The sequence below is a fragment of the Indicator indicator genome, chromosome 26 (genome assembly GCF_027791375.1).
Source record: "Indicator indicator isolate 239-I01 chromosome 26, UM_Iind_1.1, whole genome shotgun sequence".
NCBI classification, from domain to species: domain Eukaryota; kingdom Metazoa; phylum Chordata; class Aves; order Piciformes; family Indicatoridae; genus Indicator; species Indicator indicator.
The window spans coordinates 1,784,388-1,806,996 of NC_072035.1; the positions used below are offsets into that span (position 1 = coordinate 1,784,388).

The following is a 22,609-nucleotide window of genomic DNA, read 5'->3' on the forward strand; positions in this document are numbered from 1 at the left end:
ACTTTCCTGGTCCTTCATCTGCTGGAGTCTGAATTATTCTGCATCTGGTTAATGTCCTCTGCTGGAATTGGCAAGCTGTGATATTTTTTTCCCTTGACACCTGCTACTGTAAAGATTTTGAACAGCCATGGAAAAAAAAGAGTCCATGTGAGCAACCTTCAGCAGCTGGCAGCTGAGCGCTCTTCAGACTCCAGGCAGCTTAGAGGTGTCTTGGCCGTTCGGTGCTCCGCAGATATGGACGCTGAGCTTTTCTGGCACGTTCTCACATTGGCCTGGTCGCTCTCACCATGCTAGTACATGGGAAAGAAGACTTCCTTTCAGACATAGCTTACATCATCCTGGAACTGGTCATTGCGGTGCTGGCCATCCTGGGCAACATCCTGGTCTGCTGGGCGGTCTATCTGAACAGCAACTTGCAGAACGTCACCAACTATTTTGTGGTGTCCCTGGCTGCTGCTGACATTGCTGTGGGCGTGCTGGCAATCCCTTTTGCCATCACCATCAGCACTGGCTTCTGTGCCTTCTTCTATGGCTGCCTTTTCATTGCCTGCTTTGTCCTGGTCTTGACTCAGAGTTCGATCTTCAGCCTCCTTGCCATCGCCATTGACAGGATCATTGCCATCCGCATACCCCTCAGGTGAGCACAGCTTGGGCTGGGGCTGGGCATCAGCAGAGCCAACAGATCTGGAGATGAATTGGGAAAGGAAAAGTTCAATGAGGAGCAGCACTTTTCCCTCTTGTTGTTGGAGAGAAAGCTTCTAGGTCTTGGAGGCTGCCTTGGCTGCTGGATTTTCTGGTGGCTTCTTTTTGCAGTTCTCTGTCCTGCCACTAGGTGATCTTTCAAGGTTCCTTCCAGGCCCTAACGTCCTGTGATTCTGTGATAACCTCCGTAACCTAAGCTCTGAGCACAACCAGAAGCACCAGAAGGCTTACTGTGGGGAAGTGGAGCTAATGCAGTATATATGATAGAGGTGAAGTCACCTTGTCTGCTTCCTTGTGGGGAGAATGGAGGACTCTGCCTGCAGCTGGAGCAGCAGGGCTGTGGTTGGGAATTTTTTCTTGGAGTCTTTTGGATGTGGAAGGAAGAGAAGCAGCAGGTGATGAAGAAATGGGTCTTGAGAAGATTTGGAATAGCTTAGGCACTGCCTCTGCAAGCAAAGCACATTTTAGGTCAAGTCAGAGGCTTGTCCCAACCCAGACCTGCAGGTGGTTACTCTGTTGTCTGCTCTCTGGAGTTTAAGGGAAGGAAAGGGTGTTTCAATACTAGAGATTGAAAGCTGGATATGACTAGCTGCTGCTTCATCTGCAACCAAGAAGGCTGAGAGGGGGACAAGAGAAAGTTGTGCCACGCAGAGGGGCTGCCGCTGGGTTCAGTTTTCCAGAAACACTTTGTTATGACTGGGCTGTGTTTAACTGTGGCCACGAAGCAGCATTGCCTGTGGTAGGCTGGCTTTGAGAGCTGTGTGACAATGCTTCCAAGTCATTCAGTGAGCTCAAAAGATGCAGAAGAAGCCCTAGGAGGGGCTGGTGCAGGCAGAGTGTAGGAGTCTCCTTCCTTCCTGTCTTGTCCTTGGGAGGATGCAGCATGCTCTCAGAAAGAGAGACTTGCTTCCTACCCTAAGAGTAAATGATGTGCAAGAATGGAATGAGTTCCTGAGTGGTGTGCTCTCAACCTGGAGCTTTTGGACATCCTCCCTCCTGGTCTGCTGAAATCACTGCTGTTGGCCTGCACAACGGAGTTCTGTCTCTTGTGCATGCTTCAGTCATCTAGCACTTAACGTCCATTGACACAAACCTCCCATTCAAAAGCATTCTCCTTCCTCGAGCTGTGGAGGTCACCTTTCCATGTGCAGGGTAGTCCTTCTGCAAGCCTGTGCTGCTAGAACGTTACCATTAACTGTTGGGTTCCAAGCTTACAGCTGTACCTATTACAGCTTACAACATGGAGTTGTAAGGAGTAACTATTCCATGCCATGATAAATGGTACCAGGACACCTCTGCAGCTTGCCTCTGAAGGGCTTTTCAGTAGAGCTCATGTCCTGAATTCATCCCTTGTGAGCTAACTCTGAAGACTTTTGTTGACATTTTAAGCACTCTCAGTGCTAGAGGAGGACTTGCAAAGAAAAGGATTTTAAAATTCTGGATTTCTGCCCATTTTTGGGGGTATCACTATAATTATATTGTCTTGATAACTGAATTTCCTGGCACAGGCACTGTGCAGAGTCTGTTACAGCCGTGGTATTGCAGCGGTGCTGGATGTGCACCGCTTTCGCTCTTTTGTTTTTGAAGAAACAAAGCACGCCCTCTGGCACCCTGGCAGCAGTGCAGCTGATGGGACACAGAAACCCACCAGCAGATCTATGGGTTCCTCCACCTCCTTGTCCTCTGCTGGTTTGTCTCTTGACAGTGGGAGTCAAGAGCTTATCAGTGGTGTTTGCCCTTAGGAACATATGGATGGATGAGCATTGGATTGACTGCCTCAGACATGCTGAGAGGGTAAAGCTGAGAAGGGAACTGGGATCCCATTCAGCCTGCTCACATCCTCTTTTTTTTTTTTTTTCCTTTTTCTACTACCTGGTTGTCTCAAAAATGTGTCCAACCATTGGAAGGAAAGGTCTGCCATAAAGATTTTTCACCCCATCCTTTAACGTCTGGGAAAGCCTCTTCCCCCTCAGAGGACTGGAAGGGGATACCAGGCATCCCTAACAACCACTAGATGAGGCCTTTAAAACTTACAAAGTCAGAGTTCCCTCACTCTAGTGAAAGTGAAAAGGGCCAAGCTTTTTTTTTTTTTTTTAAATTCTTCTTCTTTTTAACTCTTTCATGTCTGATCTGTCCACCTGGCTCAGTGGATCCATACATGAATATATATTCCCACCCAAAATCCTTGTCAGCATGGAGAAGGCAGAAAAGTGACATTTCTGATACTGCTTGTCTGGGGACACCTCAGCATAGAACCAGAGCTAACTTTGGAATTATTTTTTTTTCCTGTGGATAAAAGACTCTGCCCCAAAAAAACTGCAGCGAAGAAAGACATCTATAGGTAAAACACAAAAATACATAACCTCTCACAAGTTCTACCTTGCAGGTGATTAAAACGTTGGGTAGAATTTGATAAACTTTCCACAAGTTCTCAAACCCTTTGCTGAGTTCTGCCAGCTTTTAGACAAGTTGTAACTCTCTGCAGGTGGCAATGAAGTATTCCTGAAGAAGAGAGTCTGAGTCATTGTTCAGGCTAGGGTAAAATACAGCCTCTGCCTAGAGGCAGAGATACCTGCAAACATGTGCTCAATGATAGAAAACTCTTGAGTGTGCTAAACAAAACTGGCTGCCAGTCCAAGCAGCCAAGAACATAGCCAAGAACAATTGCTGCTTTCCAGGCTCTCTGGTGCCAGCAAATGCTCCATGGGCACAGTGCCCAGCCACGTGTTCTCATGCAGGAGTTTGTGGTGAAGGAAAGGTAGCTCTGGAAAGAGAGGAGAAAGGTGCTTCCTGCAACCAAACAGAAAAGTCACCTCAGGTTTCTGCTTGCTCTGTGTGCTGGGTTCAGGTATCTATCTGTGGCACAAATACTTCTTCAGGGCACACAGTGCCAGCTGCTGTAGCATGCTGGAGCGCAGATCTGCAGGGCACACAGTGCCAGCTGCTGTAGCATGCTGAAGTGCAGAGCTTCTCCTCTGACAGAAGCTTGTGCAGGAATCATTGTCTCAGTGACATACAACTTGGGCCAAGCACTCAGGGGCGTCGCATCCTCAGCCAGATTATTCCAGGCAGCTCAGCTGAACCGTACACTGACCGAGGGCAGTTCTGCTCCTGCAGTCAGTTTGCCAGCCTAATGGCTGTGACAGCAGCAGGGCAGGAGAAATGATTTGGGGGGAGACATCCACATTTTCATGTGTTTGCAAAAGTGGGCTTTGTTTTCTAGAGGAGTCAGGTAGCCCTATCTCTGCACAACCAACTCTACCACCAGTGTCCCTGTGCTCTGCACTGATGTTCTTTGTGCCTGGAATTTCACCAGCAGAAGTGGCTGTTTGTGTAGCCAGGCCAGTATTTTCCAGGAAGCACAAGAACTGCCTGTGCACAGACAATCCAGTGTTGTCTGGACACACCAGACATGCTACAAAGTCACCCACCAGTGATGTAGAACTGTAGACCAGCTCCTTTCAGCAGGCTGTATCTCCTGCATAGGTGCTTGCAGCTCCCAGTGTATGTGATGCTTCCTGAAAGCCCTGAATGATACAGAGGGCTTTGGCCTGGCTGCTGTGAACCTAGAAAGATGCCCACACAGGTACATGAGCTCTTCAGTGCTGGCCTGGTGACATCTCTGAGTGGGCAAGAGGAATATGAGCTCAGGGAAGTCCATCTGGACAACAACCTCAGCCAGAGCTGTCTCTTGTGGATCCTAGAAATTAAGTTCTCCCAAGCACATGAACCCTTCTCAGTGGGTACCTGGCCCCATGGTGCCACAGGCCATATCAGGAGATGCTGAGAGCTTGCTCTCTTAAGCCCTGGGGATGCTGAGCAAGGCCTTGTGGAAATGCTCTCAATGGTGGGTTGGAAATGGCCATGCTGTGGCTGCGAGGCGAGGGGCTTGCTTGGGTTTGGTGCTGCTCCTACGCCCTGCAAAGCCTCTTGCATGGGAATCCCCTGAGGGCAAGAGGGAGGGAGAAGTGGAGGGGTGTTTGCCTGGAGCAGTAATGAATATATTTTTAGTGGAAGGGACATCTCTAGTCGTGGGATAACAGCTGCACAATTTCCAAATTCCTGTGACAAGATGTAGCCAGTTCCAGGGCTGCAGGCTTTTGAGGTTTGTTTTTTTTTGTTTTGTTTTTTTTTTTTTCAGGCTTCCAGTGCCTTCAACCAATCTCTTGCTCCCTGGGTGTACTTTTCAAAGCACAGATGCTATCTTGCTGCGTTGATGAGTTGTGAAACTGAACAGCTCCCTGCTACCATCCATGTTGTGCCCATAGCATCCCCTAAGCACTGTGCACTGGATCGCCCTGGAGAAATTTTTGTAGCATAGAATCAGCCCAATCCCTCCCTCAGTTCTGGAAGGAGGCTTTCAGTGTATTTTGGGTACTGTAAATTGAGTGGCCCATGCTCTCTCTTTTTTCTGATTTTGAAATGCAGCTGAGAAAGGTGGGTGTTGTGTGGAGCCAGGTTTTTCCAAGGCCCGTCAACAGGAATTTCAAGCATGTGCAGGATCTCTGTTCTGTACCATGCCCAGCAAAAGCAGCTTCCCTCCTCTCCTGTCTTGAACTTGCATTGGGATAGGAATATGAACCTGTGGGAATAACCATCCCATTGAGGGATGGAAATATTTCTATGGCTTGGATTATTTTTTTTTTAATGTTTGTTTGCTGAGAGAATCCTGGGGACAGAGGGAGAAGGAGCACTGGGTAAACACTGGGAGCCCAGTGCTACTGTTGTCCAAGTGCAGACGTGTGGGGTCAAGCACAGTGTGCGACCCAGGCTGGACAATGTGGGAATCCAGCCATCGATTTTCCATGCTAAGCATTAGCAGGGGAAGAAAATTGCATTGAAATGCAGTGAAAATGATGTACATTTCCAGAAAGAAGAACTGGTGGAGTCAGCTCAGGACTCGCAGGAACCTGTGAGGCCTTGGGAACTGGCTGTTGTCTGAAGCAAGCCAAGGCCCTTGGCTGCGCTGGCAGAATCTCACTGTGCTGCTTCTTGCTTCTTTCAGCAGAACTAAAAGTCAGCTAAAAGCACTGACTTCAGCCAGGCAGTATCAATACCTCTCTCACTGCAGCCCCTTTGGTGTGTGCAGTGCAGCCGCCAGCACACCTGCAGTCAGCACTGTCCTCAGCTTCACTCCTCCTTTCTCAGAGAGATGTGGGGTCAGCCTAGCTGGGCTGCTGAGGAGAACTGCTGCCTTGGCTCAGTCATTTAGGGAAGGTTGGTGGAGCTGGCCTTCCTCAAAGTGCTGTTTGTGCAGAGTGAGGTGCTGTGCAAGGTAGTGCAGCCTGGCTTCCCATTTGACTTGGCAGAGCTGCCCTGGAGCACGTCTGAACGTGGGACTGATGGCCCTGTGCCTCTGGGTTCTCCTGTGCTATCTGGCTTGCAGATCTGCTGCAGGACAGACTTAGCAATTCCTTGCTTTAAGACTGCTCCTTTGCCAGGGAGGAGGAACTACCCCAGCCTTCAGAGAGAGCCACAGTGGTCTTCATGCTCAAGGATCACAGCGGTGCTGTTGATTATCCAGGCTGCAAGATCTGTGTGGATTCCCAAGTGGGCTGGTGGAGTAAAAGAACACAGATGAAAACTGTGTTGGTTACCTTGCTTTTCTGTCACCTATTTACTGTGAAAGATGAGGGATGTAGGTGGCATACAGTGTCCCCATGGGGGCCAAGCTGTGCTGTGCTGTTCTGCACAGAAGTCCAAGGGCCCAGCTAAGAAGCAAGTGCTGCCTTTCTTGCTGTCTTCTGTGACAGTGGGCCGCTGGGAAGTCACTTGGGTACTAGGGGCTGTCTAAGGGATGCTGATGTAACTCCCATTTTCTCTGCTCTGCAGGTACAATGGCTTGGTGACTGGCTCTCGAGCTAAAGGCATTATTGCCATCTGCTGGGTACTGTCTTTCATCATTGGCTTGACACCAATGCTAGGGTGGCACAAGCGCGCCCAGATCGAAGAGCTGGGTTCCAACAGGTCCTCTCCCATCAACTGCAGCAACAGCATGGTGGTATGTCTCTTTGAGGCCGTGGTCACCATGGAGTACATGGTCTACTACAACTTCTTTGCCTGCGTGCTCTTGCCCCTCCTCCTCATGTTTGGTATCTACTTGAAGATCTTCATGGCAGCCCGGCGTCAGCTGAAGCAGATGGAGAACAAGATGGTCCATGGTGAACGTTCCCGCTCCACCTTGCAGAAAGAGGTCCATGCAGCCAAGTCTTTAGCCATCATTGTTGGGTTGTTTGCAGTCTGCTGGCTTCCACTACATATAATTAACTGCTTTACTCTTTTTTGCCCAAACTGTGCCCACGCTCCCCTCTGGCTGATGTACCTGGCCATCATCCTGTCTCACGCCAACTCGGTCGTGAATCCTCTAATTTATGCCTACCGGATCAGGGAGTTCCGCTATACCTTCCGCAAAATTATCAGCCAGCACATCCTGGGCCGCAAGGAGCCCTTCAAGGCAGGAGCAGCCAGCTCCAGGACTTCCACTCATGGTGGGGACCTGGAGAATGCCAGCATACGGATCAGTGAGTATGCACTGGAGGTGTACGCCAATGGAGAAATCCACAGGGATCCTGAAAAGCAGGACTTAAACAAATGCAAAGCTGCCTTGGAATGGCACCAGAATGGAAATGCTCTGGATGTGGAGACAAATGGGCATCTCCCACACTCCTGCAAAAATGGACTTCTCTCAGATGCATGCAGGACCAGGGAGCTTCACAGTGAAGAGCTCATTGATGCCCAGCTGTCTTACTCAGAGCTGGACAGAGCAGCCTTCGCAGCAGCTGATGTGTCCTGATGAGATTTTCCGAGTCTTCCTGGTAGAATCCTTGTTTGATTTTTTTGGTGACCTCTGCTGTGGCAGAAAGGGAGGCTGGGGGGCGGGGGGAGAAGTGTGAATCCAGATCGTTGTGGAGAAAGGGGTCCCTACCCAGGACCGTTGGGATGATCCTAAATCTGAGACTGGAGAAAAGCCAAGAGACCACTGAAGTGGACTAAGGAAGGAGGGACACATTACCCACGAGTGACCTGTCACCAAGAGCAGTGCCAAGGTCAAAGGTGGTGTTCCAAGTTCAGCACGTGTTGACCTGCTGAGGCAGGCTGTATCATCACACTGCACTGTGCCCTGTGCTTGTGCTTGAATGTGGGGCTCGCTGCCTACCCACAGGAACAAAAGCATGGCTGGAAGAATTCCCTGAGCTGCAAGGAGCAGCAGGGAAAGGGCCTCTTACTACTTTGGCCCTGCAACAAACAGAAGGGGGATGATAGCAACATCTATTGGTGAGGATGGATGCCAGCAGCTGCTTGGAGAGGGAAGGAATTTACGTTTGGATACCTTCAACCGTGGCATTTTGTCTTTCAGTTCATGTTTTTAAAGCTTATCCTGCAGTGGGTTGCTGGAATGAGTTTTGTGTCTGGATGAGTTTATGTTAAGTTATAAAAGATGACCAAGAGCTCAAATCTACTCCCTGAGAGCTCGCTGCTCCAGGTGCACAGGGCAAATGTAACCTAAAGTTGTCCACTTTGTCTAACAAATGATGGAAGCAGAGTCGGTCCTATGGATTTGCCTCAGCAAAAGGGCTGTTAGGAGGACTTGGTGCCAGGCTTTGGTTTGTGTCACCAGGGTGTTCATGCCCCAAGGTGCTGTGAAGGGCTGTGTAAGCTGTTCATATGCTTGTGGACACTGTCTGCTCTTTCCCCCTTTCTCTGTGCTTGTTCTCCTGAGCTCCTAGAATGCAAATTCATTCCATGGCCCCAGATCTGTGTGAGGGGAACTGATTTTCCATATTTTGGTTATATTGATCCTCACTCAAAAGGCTCTGGAATTTTCTTCTTTCTCAGTGTGGGGAGGAGCATCTCCACACCTGTCCCTTGCTTTGGAACTGCAGTGAGCTCTCTTCAAGCCCCTTTTCTCCAGTGATTGCAGGGTGTTTCCTGATGTGTTTTACTGTGGGGCCTGGTCCCAGTGTCCCTGCAGTGCAGAGGCCAGGAGAGCTGGGTCTGTCTGGTTAGCAGATGCTCCTCCTCTGAGAAGCTGAGATGAGGCAATGACAGCAATCAGCTTAGAAACTGTAGCAAGCTGTGTCAGAGAGCAAATATGTGCTGCAGCCACTGATATTTGTTGTAGAGGTGTTTCACAGCAGCTTGGTAATTTTCTGTGTCACTTATGAAGCCCAACAGCTCAAGGACTGCAGAATGGCACAGCAGCATAATTCTACCCAATCATTGTCTGGGGTTTGTTTTCCAGGCAAAAAATCCATGGCCAATACCACCAGCCTTCTGGAGAGACAAGCAGTAATTGTCCTATTGGAAAAATAGAAGTCTGGTAATTCTAGGGATCCGAAGCTTCTTCCCTAGTTGAAAGCATCAGAAATATCATCCCCCAAACCTGCTTCCTCCTTATGTCTCTCCAATAGCATTTTCCCCAAGCCAAACAATCTCATTGGCAGAAATTGAAGAGGAACTGGATTTTGATACTTGAGGCAGAGCAGGTTGGGTTTGAGTGTTCTGAGTCCATGTTTATTTTAAATACTGAGAACTGTCAAAATGAAAAGTTACTTTTATTTGAGGAGAATCTTCTTTTCACCAATCTCTCTATGTGAAGGGGGGGAGTAGTTTATAGTGCTGAACATGTTCAAATATGCAGCTGCTCCAGGCTAGCAGAAAGCTTACTGTGAGGTGGATAAAAAGATGTGGTTGCAAGCACAATCCCTGACGGAAAGCCAGGCAAGCCTGCAGAAAAATGGACTGCACGGTTTAATGGGCTTGCTGCCTCCTTGGCACGGCTCTTCCACCTGGGCTAACGTCAGAGCAGTGGATTAGCACCGTGAACAAGCACTAAGCCCTTTCCCTGTGGCTGACGTCGTGGGCAGTTCCTCTGCAGGCTGACTGGGGATCTGGTTACTTCTGATGGAATATTTCTCTAGGTTATTTGTGAGGTGGCTCCTCTGACCTCCTGCAACAGTGGCAGAGGAACTCAGTCAGGAACATGGGGGTCTGATCTCTTTGGGCCGCAGTTGGGAGCTGCCTGTTTCTAAGAATAACACTGGATGACATCCGGTGTCCATGTCAATAACAATCAGGTCCTCAAAGAAGCAGAGCAGAGGAGGAAGTGTGGGAAAATACCAGCGTCGCTCATGCTGGAACACAGGCGGCTGCAGAAGCGACTCCTGGTGAGCCTCAGCTGCCATTCTGAAGGGATGGTTTATGCCACATTGCATCAGACTTCCAGCAGCTGGTGTGCCTGGGTTGCTTTCTATTGTTTCTTGAGTTTCTTCACACTCCATTACAGCAGCTTCTTGCTTGGTTGCCACAAGAATCAAGCTGATCTGTGTTGACATGACAAAGTTAGGATTGTTCCTCTGGAAAACTTTCCTGCCCAAGCAAGTCGCCGTGTGAGCTTGCTGAGTTTCCAGGTGTCTTGGGGTCAGGTTTGCTGTTGCTGTTTAAGATACCCCCAAGTGTATCCAGTCTCTTTCAATGTTAGTGATCCAGATTTGAAATTAAAAGAGTGTGTAAAAGGTCCAGAGGATATATGCAGGAAGAACTGCTGTGGGAGTAAGGAGGCAGCAGGGTTTAGATAGAACTGGAAGTCCCTAGCCACAGGAAGGAAGGGATGGCAACTGCACCGCATGCTGTGTTGCCTTCTGGGAAACATGTATCTGAGATGGACCTTCAGAAGGTGTTTCCAAAGCAGTTTTTGGGGGCATCATGAGCCTCTTGGACAGAATTTTGGACTTCTTATTTCTTGTTTTCAAAGGGTCATGATTTCAAGGCTTTTTTTTGTTTCAAAAAGGAAAAAGAAGCTCTTGGGTCCCATCAATGAAGTGTGCTCCTTCCTTCCCCTGGCAGCACTCTCCATCCTTGAGAAAAGTGTCTCTCTTCCAAACTGCACATGGCAAGGATCATTAGAAAAGTGAAAACTGAATCATTTTTTTCCTAATCTCTCCACTCGTATCCCCATTCTTATTCCAGGTGGAGAATGTTTAGCTGTTGAAATATAATAATAGCTCTTCTGGATAAACAAAGATGGCACCAAGAAAAAGGGATGACCAGGAGAAGTTGGAGAAGACCTCCTTGGGAATCCAAGGTGCAGTGGGTCCAGAGAGTAAGAGCTGGGGTAAGAAGAGGCTAATTTCATTGAACTGGAACATCTTACTAAAAATGGCCGTAGACCCATGGAGAGATGTGGTGCCTCCTTTGGCAGAAGGGCATTCTGTGAAGTTCACCATTCCCTGGAGACTCTCTTAGGCTCCAGGGTTTGTTTGCTTTTGTAGGGTTTTGGAGAAAGTTGAGTTTGATCAGTTGCCAGGAGCAATTTTATCAAGAGTTCTTCTTTTAGCTGTCTCCTCAATAGGGCACTGCTTTTGGTGTGTGTAAATAAACTCACTCACAGCTTGGTCCTACAGACTTCATCTGCAGCTCAACAGAAAAGCAGTTTGGCCTGGTGGGACAGCTGGAGTTACCATAGACAGAAATAGTTTGCCACTGATCCCATTTGGTGCTAGGAAGCTGATTGTGCAGATGGACTTGGGAGTTACATGGAGTAATCTGAATTCTTGAAGGTTCCTTGAAAAGGGGCTCCAGGGGATGCTGCTGGATGTGGAAAAGTCTTAAAGGTGTGGGAGCACGCTGGAGGGTTGCAGTAGATGGGAAATCTTGGGCATGAAGGAAGATTTGCAGAGAAGTTTTTTGGGAGGATTTCAGGGGAGCAGGAATGTGCTGAGAGGTGCTGGAGATTGCACAAATGGTGCTGACATGAGACCCAAGTGTGATTTGTGGAGGAAGGACTCTGGGAAGGATGTACTCTTACAGCTCTCCTGGAGTCACTGCAGAGGGTCAGCTTTGCCTGATGTTTACAGAAGGTTGATTTCATATGGTCTGTATGACTAAGGTAGAGCTGGTGCTTGAGGATTATCCTTTTCAGATATATTGTCTCATTTCAGTAGCATTTCCAGGTCTGAAAACGAGCCTGTCTGCTTCCTGAGCATGAACCCTATCTAAAACCAAACCATTCCAGCCATGCTGCATGGGCAGGATGAGCATGCTGTAACAGCACTGCAAAGCATTAAAACTCTACAAAACTTGCTCCTGCTGTTTGCTAAGTTTAGCTGCCTAATAATTCTCTCCCAATTTGTTTTGGGCATCAAACTGCACTGAGTCATACCAGAGAGGTTTTGCTTTCGAGCCCTGAGCTTCTTTACAGTAAAACACATCAAGGGTAACTAAAATCACACCAGATCCTCATTGTATGACAGGTGACTATCCCTGACCGAAAGAGTACCCTCAGATTGGGGTACTGTTGTGTATAATTGCCTATCGTATTTGTCTGCTGGGACTGTTCACACAAGGCTGTGTTCAAACCAAGACTGGAACCTGTTGTTCTGAGAACATCTTTTGCTTCCCCTACTCCACCCCAGGAACTGATGTTCCTGCCCCCTGGCTGGTGGAGCAGTTGTCTCTGTGGTCTGCAAACCAAGGCAGTAGGAACACCCTGCTGTACATGCTGGCACTAGAAAACAATTACTCTTTTAATTTAAATGTTTTATGAATATAGTTGTTGCTTTCCCTCTGTCACTTACCAGTGGGAAGGCAGGGGAGGGAAGGGGGTGGGAGAACCTGTGCATGCAGATGTATTTAAAGTGCATTGACCAAAGGTTTTCTTGAATCTGTGAAGTTTTCCTATCTGTGAAGTCATCAGACTGCTGGGCAGTGAGGAGCCGCTGGTGCTGCTGAGTCTGTCTTGGTTACATTTCTTAATAAGCATTAAAATAATAAAATATATTTGTAAAAGGGAGTGTGAGTGCCTTTGTCCCAGGAAGATGGGGCTGGCTGGCCGTGCTCTGTGCATTAGTTTATTAGCTGTCTCCACAGACTGATCCTTCCCGAGAGCTCTTTCTGGCACTGTTCTTTTGCAGGAGCTGCTAGCATGGATAAGGTGACAGACCCAGCAGGACTAGAAGACCCCCTCACATCTCTGTCATCTGAGGACCTATCATCTTGGCACTAAATGTTTAGAGCTGTGTACTGAACAGGAGGCAGAGCACTGCATCTGCCCAAACCACCACGTGTTGCATAGCACCAGCTGAAGGAGCCAGGACCAGACCATGGAACTACTCTGCCAACTGTGGCTGGAGCATCCCAGCCTGCCTGCTCTTCTTTCACATGGCTCTGCTGCTGCACCTCTGACCTCCTTGCAAGACTATCACAATTCCAGACCTCTGTCCTGTTCTGCTAATGCTGCTCAGGCTGAGCTAGCCCCAGGCCGATGTCAGCTAAATGAGTCTGGAAATGGAGGCAGTGAATCCAGATGCTGCTGTGGTGTCTCAGGCCAGTTCTGAGCAATGCTGACAGGATAAAGCAACAATAATTTCTATCTTTTTCCAGATGGCAGCTGCCAAATGTGTGTGTGAGTAGGTTAGTGAAAGTCTGTACAATCCAGGAGCCTTTGGAAGTGATACAAATTCACCAGATAGCCATCAGCCACTGGCCATTCCCTCTTTTGGTTCACTTTGCAGCTGGGCCAGAGGCCTCGCTGGAGGCCCCACTTTGTGGAGAGGTGCTGGCACCCTGGTGCTCTGCAGCCAGCTGTGCTGGACTTGTTCAATCAACTGTGTAGTTGAAAAGCTTTTTGATTTTTTTTTTTTCCTCCCCCTTCTTTCACAAACAATGTGCATTTTGTTCTGCAGCATCAAAGACCAGGAGCTTGGAGGAACAATGGGCATCTGCAGGAGCCCAGGGGGAACAATGGTCCTACCTGGGCTGGGGAAAAAAGTACCTGAAAGAACAGAGAGAGCTCCTAGTTTAACAACACAATTGGCCCAGTCTGGAGATCTCTGCTCAGAAATCTACAGCTTGGCTCAGTCACCCAGAGAAACTAGACTGTGCAGGGCTTTTGCTGTTGACTCAGAGCTGTCTTGAGGACAGGGTAATACAGAGTGCAGCACTGGGGAGCAGATGACATTTCTGAATGGTGTAGTAGGATGGAGCTGTGGAAGGTGCTGTTTTCCCTAATAATGACTGGAGAACTTCTTGGCCAAAGAGCTTTACACAGTATTTAAAGCAGCAGGATCTTCCTTGCCACTTCTTCCCCCAAACAGGAAGCCTTTGCTTCTAAGAATAGTGGATAGGAGTGCCTGCTGTGCTCATGACCATCGTGTGTTCCAAGGAGAAGTTTCAAGGAGCTAAAATCCCAGCACCTTCTCTGAGGCTGTGGACCTTACAATTTACTCTCACAGGAAAGATTCCCACTGAAGTGACCAAGTGAGGAGTAAGATTCCCCATTTCTTCATTCAGGGGAGGGAGAAAGACTTCTGCCAGCTCAGAGTGATCTTCTCTGATCCCACAAATAAGGCCCTCAGGTTAGATGATGTAACTCACTGCACTGAATAGCAAGTGGAGTTGTATTTCTCCCTGATTGCCCAGTCTCCTCTTCAGTGCTGTTTTGAGAAGAAAGGGGAACACTGCTGAATACTGGAGATGTTTTTTCAGAAATGACCCAGTGGATGGGACTGTTGGAGGGGTTTTGTCAGTAAGATGAGTCACTCTTAGAAGCACGATCATTTCTCTGCTGTGGCTGAGATCTTGTAGGGTGACAGGAAAGTATTACCCAGATCTCAGAAAATCAGAAATTCATTTCAAGAGCTGAAGTCGTTATAATACATCAAAGAAATTTATCTAAGTCAAGTCTGGGTTGCAGAGTAGCATGGTGAGTTTTCAGTAAGTGAAAGGCGAGGTCTGGGAAAAGAGCTTTCAGTCTACAAGTTCAGGCTAAGCCATGTGAAGATGAAGTTCTTTGGAGTGCAGATCCACACTGTGTGGTCTGAGTCTGTTGCACTGGACTCAGACCTGGGGCTGTGGATTTTGGGAGTGTACAACTGCAATCCAGAGAGGTGACAGCAATTCTACAGAACACAGGACAGACTTTAAACCTGCCAGCTTGGACACTTGACAGCATTGGAGCTGCAATTGCTCAGGCTTTGGTTGCCAAGGATTTGCCCAGAGCTCTAGGCAGCTCTATTTTTTTTTTTTTTTTTTTTTTTTGCCTTGCCTAAGGCAAGGAGATGAGGTAACAGCTCATAGTGACAGGAGAAAAAAAAATCCATGTGTGTGGTCTGTCTTGCTGCCTCAGCTGCTGATGAGGTCATAAGGATATCTTTTGGGCTCATATTAGTCCAGGATATTACTTCTAAATGGGAGTTAAGCATATCTCAGTTGGATACTTCAGGTTGCTGGAGAACTTAACAGATGCACCATTTGGCCATTTGGCATCCTCTGGCTGTGAAAGCTTATGCCTGTGCTTAAAGGTTCCTAGGGATGCAAGGCTCTTGTGCAGTGTGGTGATTGCATCCAGGGGAAAAAATAATCCTAATAAATGGCAACGAGCAGCGTGGATCAGTTTCTATGAAGAATGCAAAATGAGCTTGGGCCATCTCAGGGTAAGCTGCAGTCATGGTGCCTCTTGAACCCATGTCCTGTTATTGTTGGTGTGGAACATGAGGGTCTGGGCCAATGAAAATAAGGAAGGTGGCTTGACAGACAGAGATTTTATCTTTTGGATTCGTCATGACCTTTCTAGTGTATAATAAATAAAGTTGACTCAGGAATTGGCAAGTGCCCCATAACATGCAGTCCTGGTGTGGGGACTCGGCAGAATGTTCTGCTTAGCAATGCACTCTGTTAGCTTTGTTTGCCAAGTTCCTGTTTTGGAGGTGTGCTGAAGGGCTGACCAGTGGCAGATGCTGAAGCCTTCTTCAGGGCAGGTGCACTGGACCTGCTGTCTCTTACCATGCTGATCCAGGCTAGGTGAAGGTCATTTTGAATCCAATTTGATACAAATTTTTACCACAGGGCCATAAAAAGCAATGTGATGCCTTGTGTTGGAAGGATGCTGCTTGCAGTCGTTTAAATCTTGGGGTAAAGAGGATTCCCTGTCCCTCCCTGTGTAACCTGTCAGGCATTTCAGTCAGCATTGAACAGAATTGCTTCCTGTATTGATGTCTTTGGACAGCTCTGCCATGCACACTAGATCCTGTGACATTAAACAATTCCATCAGCCAGAGGATGTGGCCAGGTTTGGAGGTGACAGGAATGGGAGCTCTGAGACTTGCCTGCTGCCAAGCAAATCTCTGCCATGCCATGTCCTCTGTTAACCATGACTGTGAGCAGCTATAGCCAGGTTCTGACCTTGCCCTGGTGGCGAGGGTCTGTGATAGTCTGGGCTCTTTGCAGACAACTGGGAATCACCTGCTGCTAAACTGAAGCTTCTCTGTGGTGATAATACATCAGACTGTGAAGTTATTCTACAGAGCCAAAAGACACTGTGGGGAGAAAAGGACTAATGTTTGTGTTCCCAGCCCCAGAGAGGATACAGGGGGAGAGCTAGAGTTAACTCACAGAGATTATGGCTGATTCAAAGGCACAGTCTCAAAAGGAGAGCACCCAGCACTGGCACCAGGGTGCTGGGCTACATGAGCACTCAGCACCTGAAGGTAAAAGACAGCTGGCTCTCTGTTCTCTGAGGTGCCTGCCATTTGGGAGCATTCCAGTATTCCAAGTGTTTCCTGCCTTTATATGCATGCCAAAAGCACTGAGAGAATAGGGTGGAGACAAAAAAAATCTCAGACCCTCCTCAAGATCCTCCTCTAATTCCAGAAGGATCAAAATGCTAAAGGTTGCATTAGAAAAACAGAAATAGTATTTTCTCCCACCACTGCTAACTCAATGCCATAACTAAAGCTGGGAGTCAGCTGTGTGCTCTACAGCTGCATCTTCTCTGAATCCATGAGAAACAGCATTTTGATTTCCTTCCAGAGGAAATATACAGCAGTATCCCTAACTTGCACTGAGGCCTCACAGTCTGCAGAGCTAACCCATGCCACATTCATCTGCAGCCCACTTAAACTCAAGATCCCCTGTTCCTTATGGATTGAGCCAAGGCTTTGGGAATCAAAGCTTTTCATCAGAAACCTTTACAGCTTGCTTTCCCTGAGCGCTTGCTTTCCATGCAAGCTCCCTCCCATCCTAAGTTTTGCATTTCAGATGATCCCTCCTTTCCTGCCCTATGCCAGACCCAGGGAGCACAGGAAGTCTGTCTGAGATGCAGAGGCTGTGTGTCCTTTTCTGTGGTTCAGCACTGCCTGGACTTTCAGAGGAGCTGCAGCAGCAAGGCTGTGTGGAGGGGCACTGTGAGGCTGGAGGGAGGGCTGTGCTCTCTGGATGCTGACCACAGGCTCTGATTCCCGTGCAGGAGTTTCCCATCAGCATTCCATTTGGCAGCATGGTGTGGGACACGGGATCCTTCCAAGGAGAGTTTAATGCTCTTCCCATCAAAGTATGCTGCTGAGCCCTGGGGTCAGGATATCAGTGACATGTGGATGACACTGAACGCTGAAGCCTGCGTGTCAGCCAGGTCTTGGAAAAGGCTGTGCTCTGCCTGCTGCATAGATACTGCACTCTGGAGGGGGGGTTCTTGTCCACGGAGCTATGGTTTTGGTGTTTTCCAGGTGGATGTGTTCTCCGTGCTGGATGAATCCCAGCACTGTGAAAGTCCCGTCCCTCTTCTTCTTTCTAAAGAAATGCTTCTGCTGATGTCAGCTTCCAGGTAAGACACACAGGAACCTGCTGGCTCTCAGCATCTTTGGCCTTTGGCCTCTCCTGGTAGTCAGGCATCCTAAGGAAATTGGAAGTGACCTAAGGCTGTTTATCGGCTGATCTTTGGTCAGTTGCAGATGGAGAAGCAATGGCAGCTTTCCAGCAGGTGAGACCCTCCAGCCAGCTAGCCAGACAAGAAAAATAAACACAGGAAACAGCATCCATGCAATAAGAGAGGAGAGCCTGGGAGATCTTTCTGCTGTGTGTGTTTTGGGGGGGGGGGGAAGCACAAACCTTGGAGCTCTCTCTAACAGGAGCAAGCAGATCGTGAACCTTAACCCAAAGGAAGGAGTTACTGGATGGGCAGAGCAAAAGAGAGAAAAAGAGGTTTGTGCTTTGCCCATGCAGCGTAGGAGCTGCTCTCTAGGGTACGGGGTCTGTGGAATGAAGACCTTGGGTCCAGATGTGGGGTGAGTTAGTGCTTTGCTTAGGGCAGGGCCTCTGATTAGCTCTACTCTACCTGCCTGGTTTCCTCCAAAGCAGTTCTGAGGGTCTTCGTGTTGATGGAAACTCTGCTTTGTCTCTCCTGTGAAACCCATTCCCATAACTCTCGGCTTCTGCTTTGGTTCCCCCCAGATCCTGTAGGCTTTTCAGAACTTCCCCGTTGCTCTGAGGTTGTCCCTGATGGTGTGGCTGGGTAGTATTGTGGCAAGGCATCTGCTGCCTCCATCCCTGTGCTCAGCAAGATGGAGAAGCCACCTGTGGTGCCCAAAATAACCTCTCCCTGGGCAATCCAACCCAAATGGTATTGATAGTGGTGGGGGATTCCCACGCCTCATAAAGAGGCTTTTGTTGGGATGATCTAAGATGTGCTCCAGGCCTTGCCAGCTGTGGAGAGAAGCAGATGGATCTGCAGTATAAAAATAGATTGAAGCAGACTTGCTCTGCCTCTTTTCTTCACCAGCTCAAAGTACAGTACCAGAAGTGCCTCGTCAGCTGAAGCAGAGCAGAGAACTGGGTGCTTTGCAGCTGCCAGTCTGCATGGAGCCCATTAGTTGTTGTCACAGTCAGGAATTTATCTCTCTGCAGTCCCATTCGCCTTACAGCTGCCCTCTGGACAATCTTGCTTTGCTCAGCTGTTGGCAGTGTGTCACATCCTGTGGGTCTAGGGCAGTGGGAGAACAGGACACTTCCATGAGACACCACCTTCCTAAACTCTGCTATGCCTTGATTGGAGAAGCAGAGGTATTGGTCTGTGGCCATGGCCTCTGGATGAGATCTCTGAGCAGCACCTAAGGAAACATCCTGAAGTTATGCACCAGTGTGCCATGGATGGTTTCAACCAGCTTTCAGGCTTTGCAGCAGTCAAGCCCTCGGTGTATTGCTCATGGAAATCTCACCTTTTCCCAACCCCAGCTGCAGGAGGAATATTTTGGAGTGCTATGATTTTTGTTGTTGCTCCAAGTAACTTGGCTGCTCCTTCCAATGCCGTAAGATCATACCTAAGCTCTGAGGGTAAAGCAACCTCCAAAGGCATCTGAGACTCCTTACCTTTGATCTCTCATGTAGATGAAAATGGGATGTCCCCTATGGATACCTCCTGGCCTCACTGTACATTTCCATTTAGGCTTAGAAGTTTTTCAGCTCTACAGTACGATGGTTTTGGTGCACAGAGGCAATTGCAAGGCTCTGTCAGTGGAGGATGTGGTCCCTCTGCACTGTGCCTGCAGAGCACTGTCAAGGCCATCAGTCCTGAGATGTGTGTTCAGATAAAACCCCCTTGTCAGCTGGCATCCCCACGCCATCCCCTCCTGCTAACTGAGTAAGGATCATGTAGATGTTTCCTGAATGGGCTTTTGTAAGGCACTAATTGTATACACTCAGGGCATCTTCCAGTGATGAATGTTCCTGAGGTAAGGTAATGGAAGGCAAATTTGCATGGGTGGGTGGGAGGAACAGGGCAGGGACTGCTGGCAGAGATCATGGGAGAACAGAAGAAAACCCTTTTGTTCCTGTACGTTCTAAGGGCGCTGTGTCTGTTTATACCTTGTTCCTCCAGCTTCTGTCTGGGCTGTGTTTTGCTGATGGCTGCACTCCTGCTCTCCTCCTCACATTTTGGGGGTATCTTTTCCGTGTCATCTTATGCATCTGTTCTGCTGCTTTTTCATTTTTGCCTTATTTTTTTTTGGTTTCCCCAAAACACAGCCCTTCCTAAGTCCCAGATTTGGGCACCTAACTTGGTGTAATAATTCAGCAGCATTTCTCCCATAAGTGCAGTGTGTGTAGCTGTACCTCTGTTTCTCTTGATGACCACTGAGGGTCATTTTTACTTTTATTTTTGGCTGTTAAATGCAGACAGAATACTTGAGCTGGAGGACGGGGAGCACTGAGAGCTCCCTCTGCTGTCCGTGGGCTTTCAGGTTCCCAAATAATTCAGCCCCCACTGCGATTAAATGTTGTGCCGAGGTTGAGATGGTACTGGGAGCTGCTCAACCTGGAGGTGACTGTAAAGGGCCCATAGCAAATACAATTATTGCTGCTGATAACCAAGGTCCAGTGCATCTCACAGCACCCTGTGAGGAGCTCTGCTGGCTTCTGGGTCACTGTGGGCACAGCCTGTGAGTGATCATCAGTTCAGGTTTGGATCCAGTATAATAAACCACTGAGAAGGGATAGACTTTGCAGTTCTGGTGCTCAGCAGAGGATAGCCTAGACTGGAGGATACTCATGCAAGAGGTCTGCCCTGATTGATTAGGTAACATCTGTGCTGTGTCATTCTGTGAGAGGCCAGAGGAAATAAAGTCCTGTTCAGTTTTGGGTAGAAAGCTCAGGTCTGCAAAGCAACTTGCTCTGTTGACTTCTCCAGTCATCCTCTTCAGGCAGGTTTCCCTACTCTTAAACAAGACAATGGTGGAAATTTAATTGTCTTCACCAGGTCCTCCCCAAAGTGACACTACTTCAGCATCAAGACCAAGGCCCTTAGGGAGGTGCTATGAAGTCAGTTGGGAATGAGGTAACCACAAAGGATTTTTAAAAGCGGTTAAGCAGCAAAAGAGCAAAAGTGCCTCTAATTATTCTGAATGTTTGCCTTACTAAGGTTATAAGCCCAGGTCCTTATTTATCCTGGTGCAGCCTGGAAAGGTTCTGGCTAGTTGCACTGGACAGTGCCTTGCCAGAGCACTTGCATCATGCTGGGTGGCAGCTACTGTCTTTGCCTCAGGCAGGCCAGCATGGCCTCTCACTTCATGTGTATGAGGCCACCTTTTTCTTTCAAAGGATTTTCTCCTTTGATGGCTTTCTGGATGGTTTTCCCCCAGCTTTGTCTCGATGCAGACCACACTCTAGAGCTGTGCTCAGGAACACATTCCTGTGTTTCTCAGCTGCAACATAATTGATCCTTTGTTATTTCCGTAGGTGCCCCTGAAGGGTGAGTAACTCTGGTCAGGAGTAACAAGACTTTCTGGCTCTGGCTGTTCACTGGTCTGACAACTCATAAAAGTGCTATTTTTCTTCACCTCAGTTGAACTGCTAACATGTCCCAGCATGCACAGGACACAGAAGCTCAGCAAACCCAAAGGGCTCATTGTTACACAAGGTAAGTCATCCTAAGTGGCTGGGCATTAGATGATGTCCAGTACTTCCCTCTGTTGTTTGTCAGGGATCAGACAGTGAGGTGATGAGGCAGAGCAGTCCATAGCATGAATGAAAAACACTGTGTTCCAATTCTCTGTGAGGCCCAAAACAGCCATCTCAGTGCTTCATGTGCCTCATTGGTGCTGAACCATCAAAGAGATGGTTCTTCTGTGGGTTAAACTGAACTCTCTGCATTTAAGAAGGGAAATGACCTTACATGGTTTTGGCTGTTAAGTTTGGCCCTTTGCTGGCAGCTGTACACACTGAACAAGGTAATGAAGAGTAGTGTAAAAAAAAAATATAGCTATAGGAGTAAGACAAAGGAGTAACAGAAACAACAAGCATCAATTTGTTCATTTGCCTGAGGTCATCCAGACCATATGGAAGCTGTGAATGTTAAGCAGGCAGCTGAGGGATGAAATATAAGTCATCTTAGAAGTTTGGTTTGAGTGTATGAAAGTAAGTGAGAACATACTTCTGGGTCAGTCACACATGGATGAGGGAAGCTGAACCACTGCCAAATCAGAGACAGGAGGAAGGAGTGGGATTACAGAGGTCTGAACTGGAAAGGCGTTATTGGCTAGAACATGAATATTTAGTCTAATGCTTAAGGAGAGGGAAAGGTGAAGAAAGGCCACAGGCATAGTAATTATTTGCAAACTGCACTGTCATCTCTCCCTCTGGTCAGTTTTAGCCATTGTGTGGAGCAGGCAGCAGTACATGTGCATGCTGCCTCCATCCATCTTCATGAGAGCTGGGCTAAATTGCATACCATTTGCAGGCAACTCTTACGTTGCTCCCAGCCTCTGTCCAGTAATCTGTGGCTCCAGGACAACATTTGGAAGCTGTGGGCAGGCAGAGGTTATTTTTATGCTGCTGTTCCTCTCACATTTTCATTCTCTTATTCTATAAAATCATGGTGTTGTAAGTAAGCATTCTTCTTGGACTGGTAATTCAAGATCCTGGGATTCCACACCACCAGAGAATGGTTCTTTGTACCTGTAAGCAGTGAGGGATCCTTCCACTAAGATTCTGCCTCTAGCCTTGGGGAGAACTTCCGCATGGAGAGCTACGGTTTTGTGTACACAAAGCTTCCCAGGTAGTTTCTGAGTGGTTTCTAAAGAGTGGAAAATTACACTGTTGGAAGGAAACTTTGAAAGCCTGTTATAGTTAACACAAGTGAAGCACATAAAGTGACCAGAGAAATGACCAGCAAATGTGAGAGTGCACTGAATGCCAGGTCCAAGTGAATCTCTTCATTGTCACTGAGTACTGTGAGTAGCCTGCCTGACCAGTTACAGATTTCAGTTGGTAAGGAGGCTCAAGGCTAGCAGTTTATGAGACACTCTGCTGTCCCAGCACCTTGACCCTGCGTGCCCCAGTTATCCATCACGTGGCCCTGCCACACTCACTCATTCCCTGTGCTCCTCTTCCTTACACCTGTGGGTGGCCCATGTCTTGCAGATGATCCATCCAGGGACCATGTCTTAGGTTTCTCTCCTCTTCACATGAGGCTGGGGATGTTTGTTCCTTCACCAGTTCTTTCTGAGGTCCTGCAAAAAATGTGGAGTGTGAGGTTAAATGGAGATCTCCAGGTATGCAAATGAAGGGGGCTAGGTATAGTCTCCAAAACCATTTTCTTCTGGTGTGTAAAAAGAAGGGTCCCTTGTTCAGGATCTCTGGCAAG

The 22,609-nt window shown here is 48.1% G+C and overlaps 1 protein-coding gene across 1 annotated transcript; it reads left to right on the top strand.

Moving 5' to 3' along the window:
• Positions 1-287: 287 nt before the first annotated feature.
• ADORA2A (adenosine A2a receptor) lies at positions 288-7,495 on the top strand. Its single transcript, XM_054392709.1, has 2 exons — positions 288-637; positions 6,535-7,495. The coding sequence occupies exons 1-2, from the start codon at positions 288-290 to the stop codon at positions 7,493-7,495; spliced, it is 1,311 nt and encodes a 436-aa protein (XP_054248684.1).
• Positions 7,496-22,609: the final 15,114 nt, after the last annotated feature.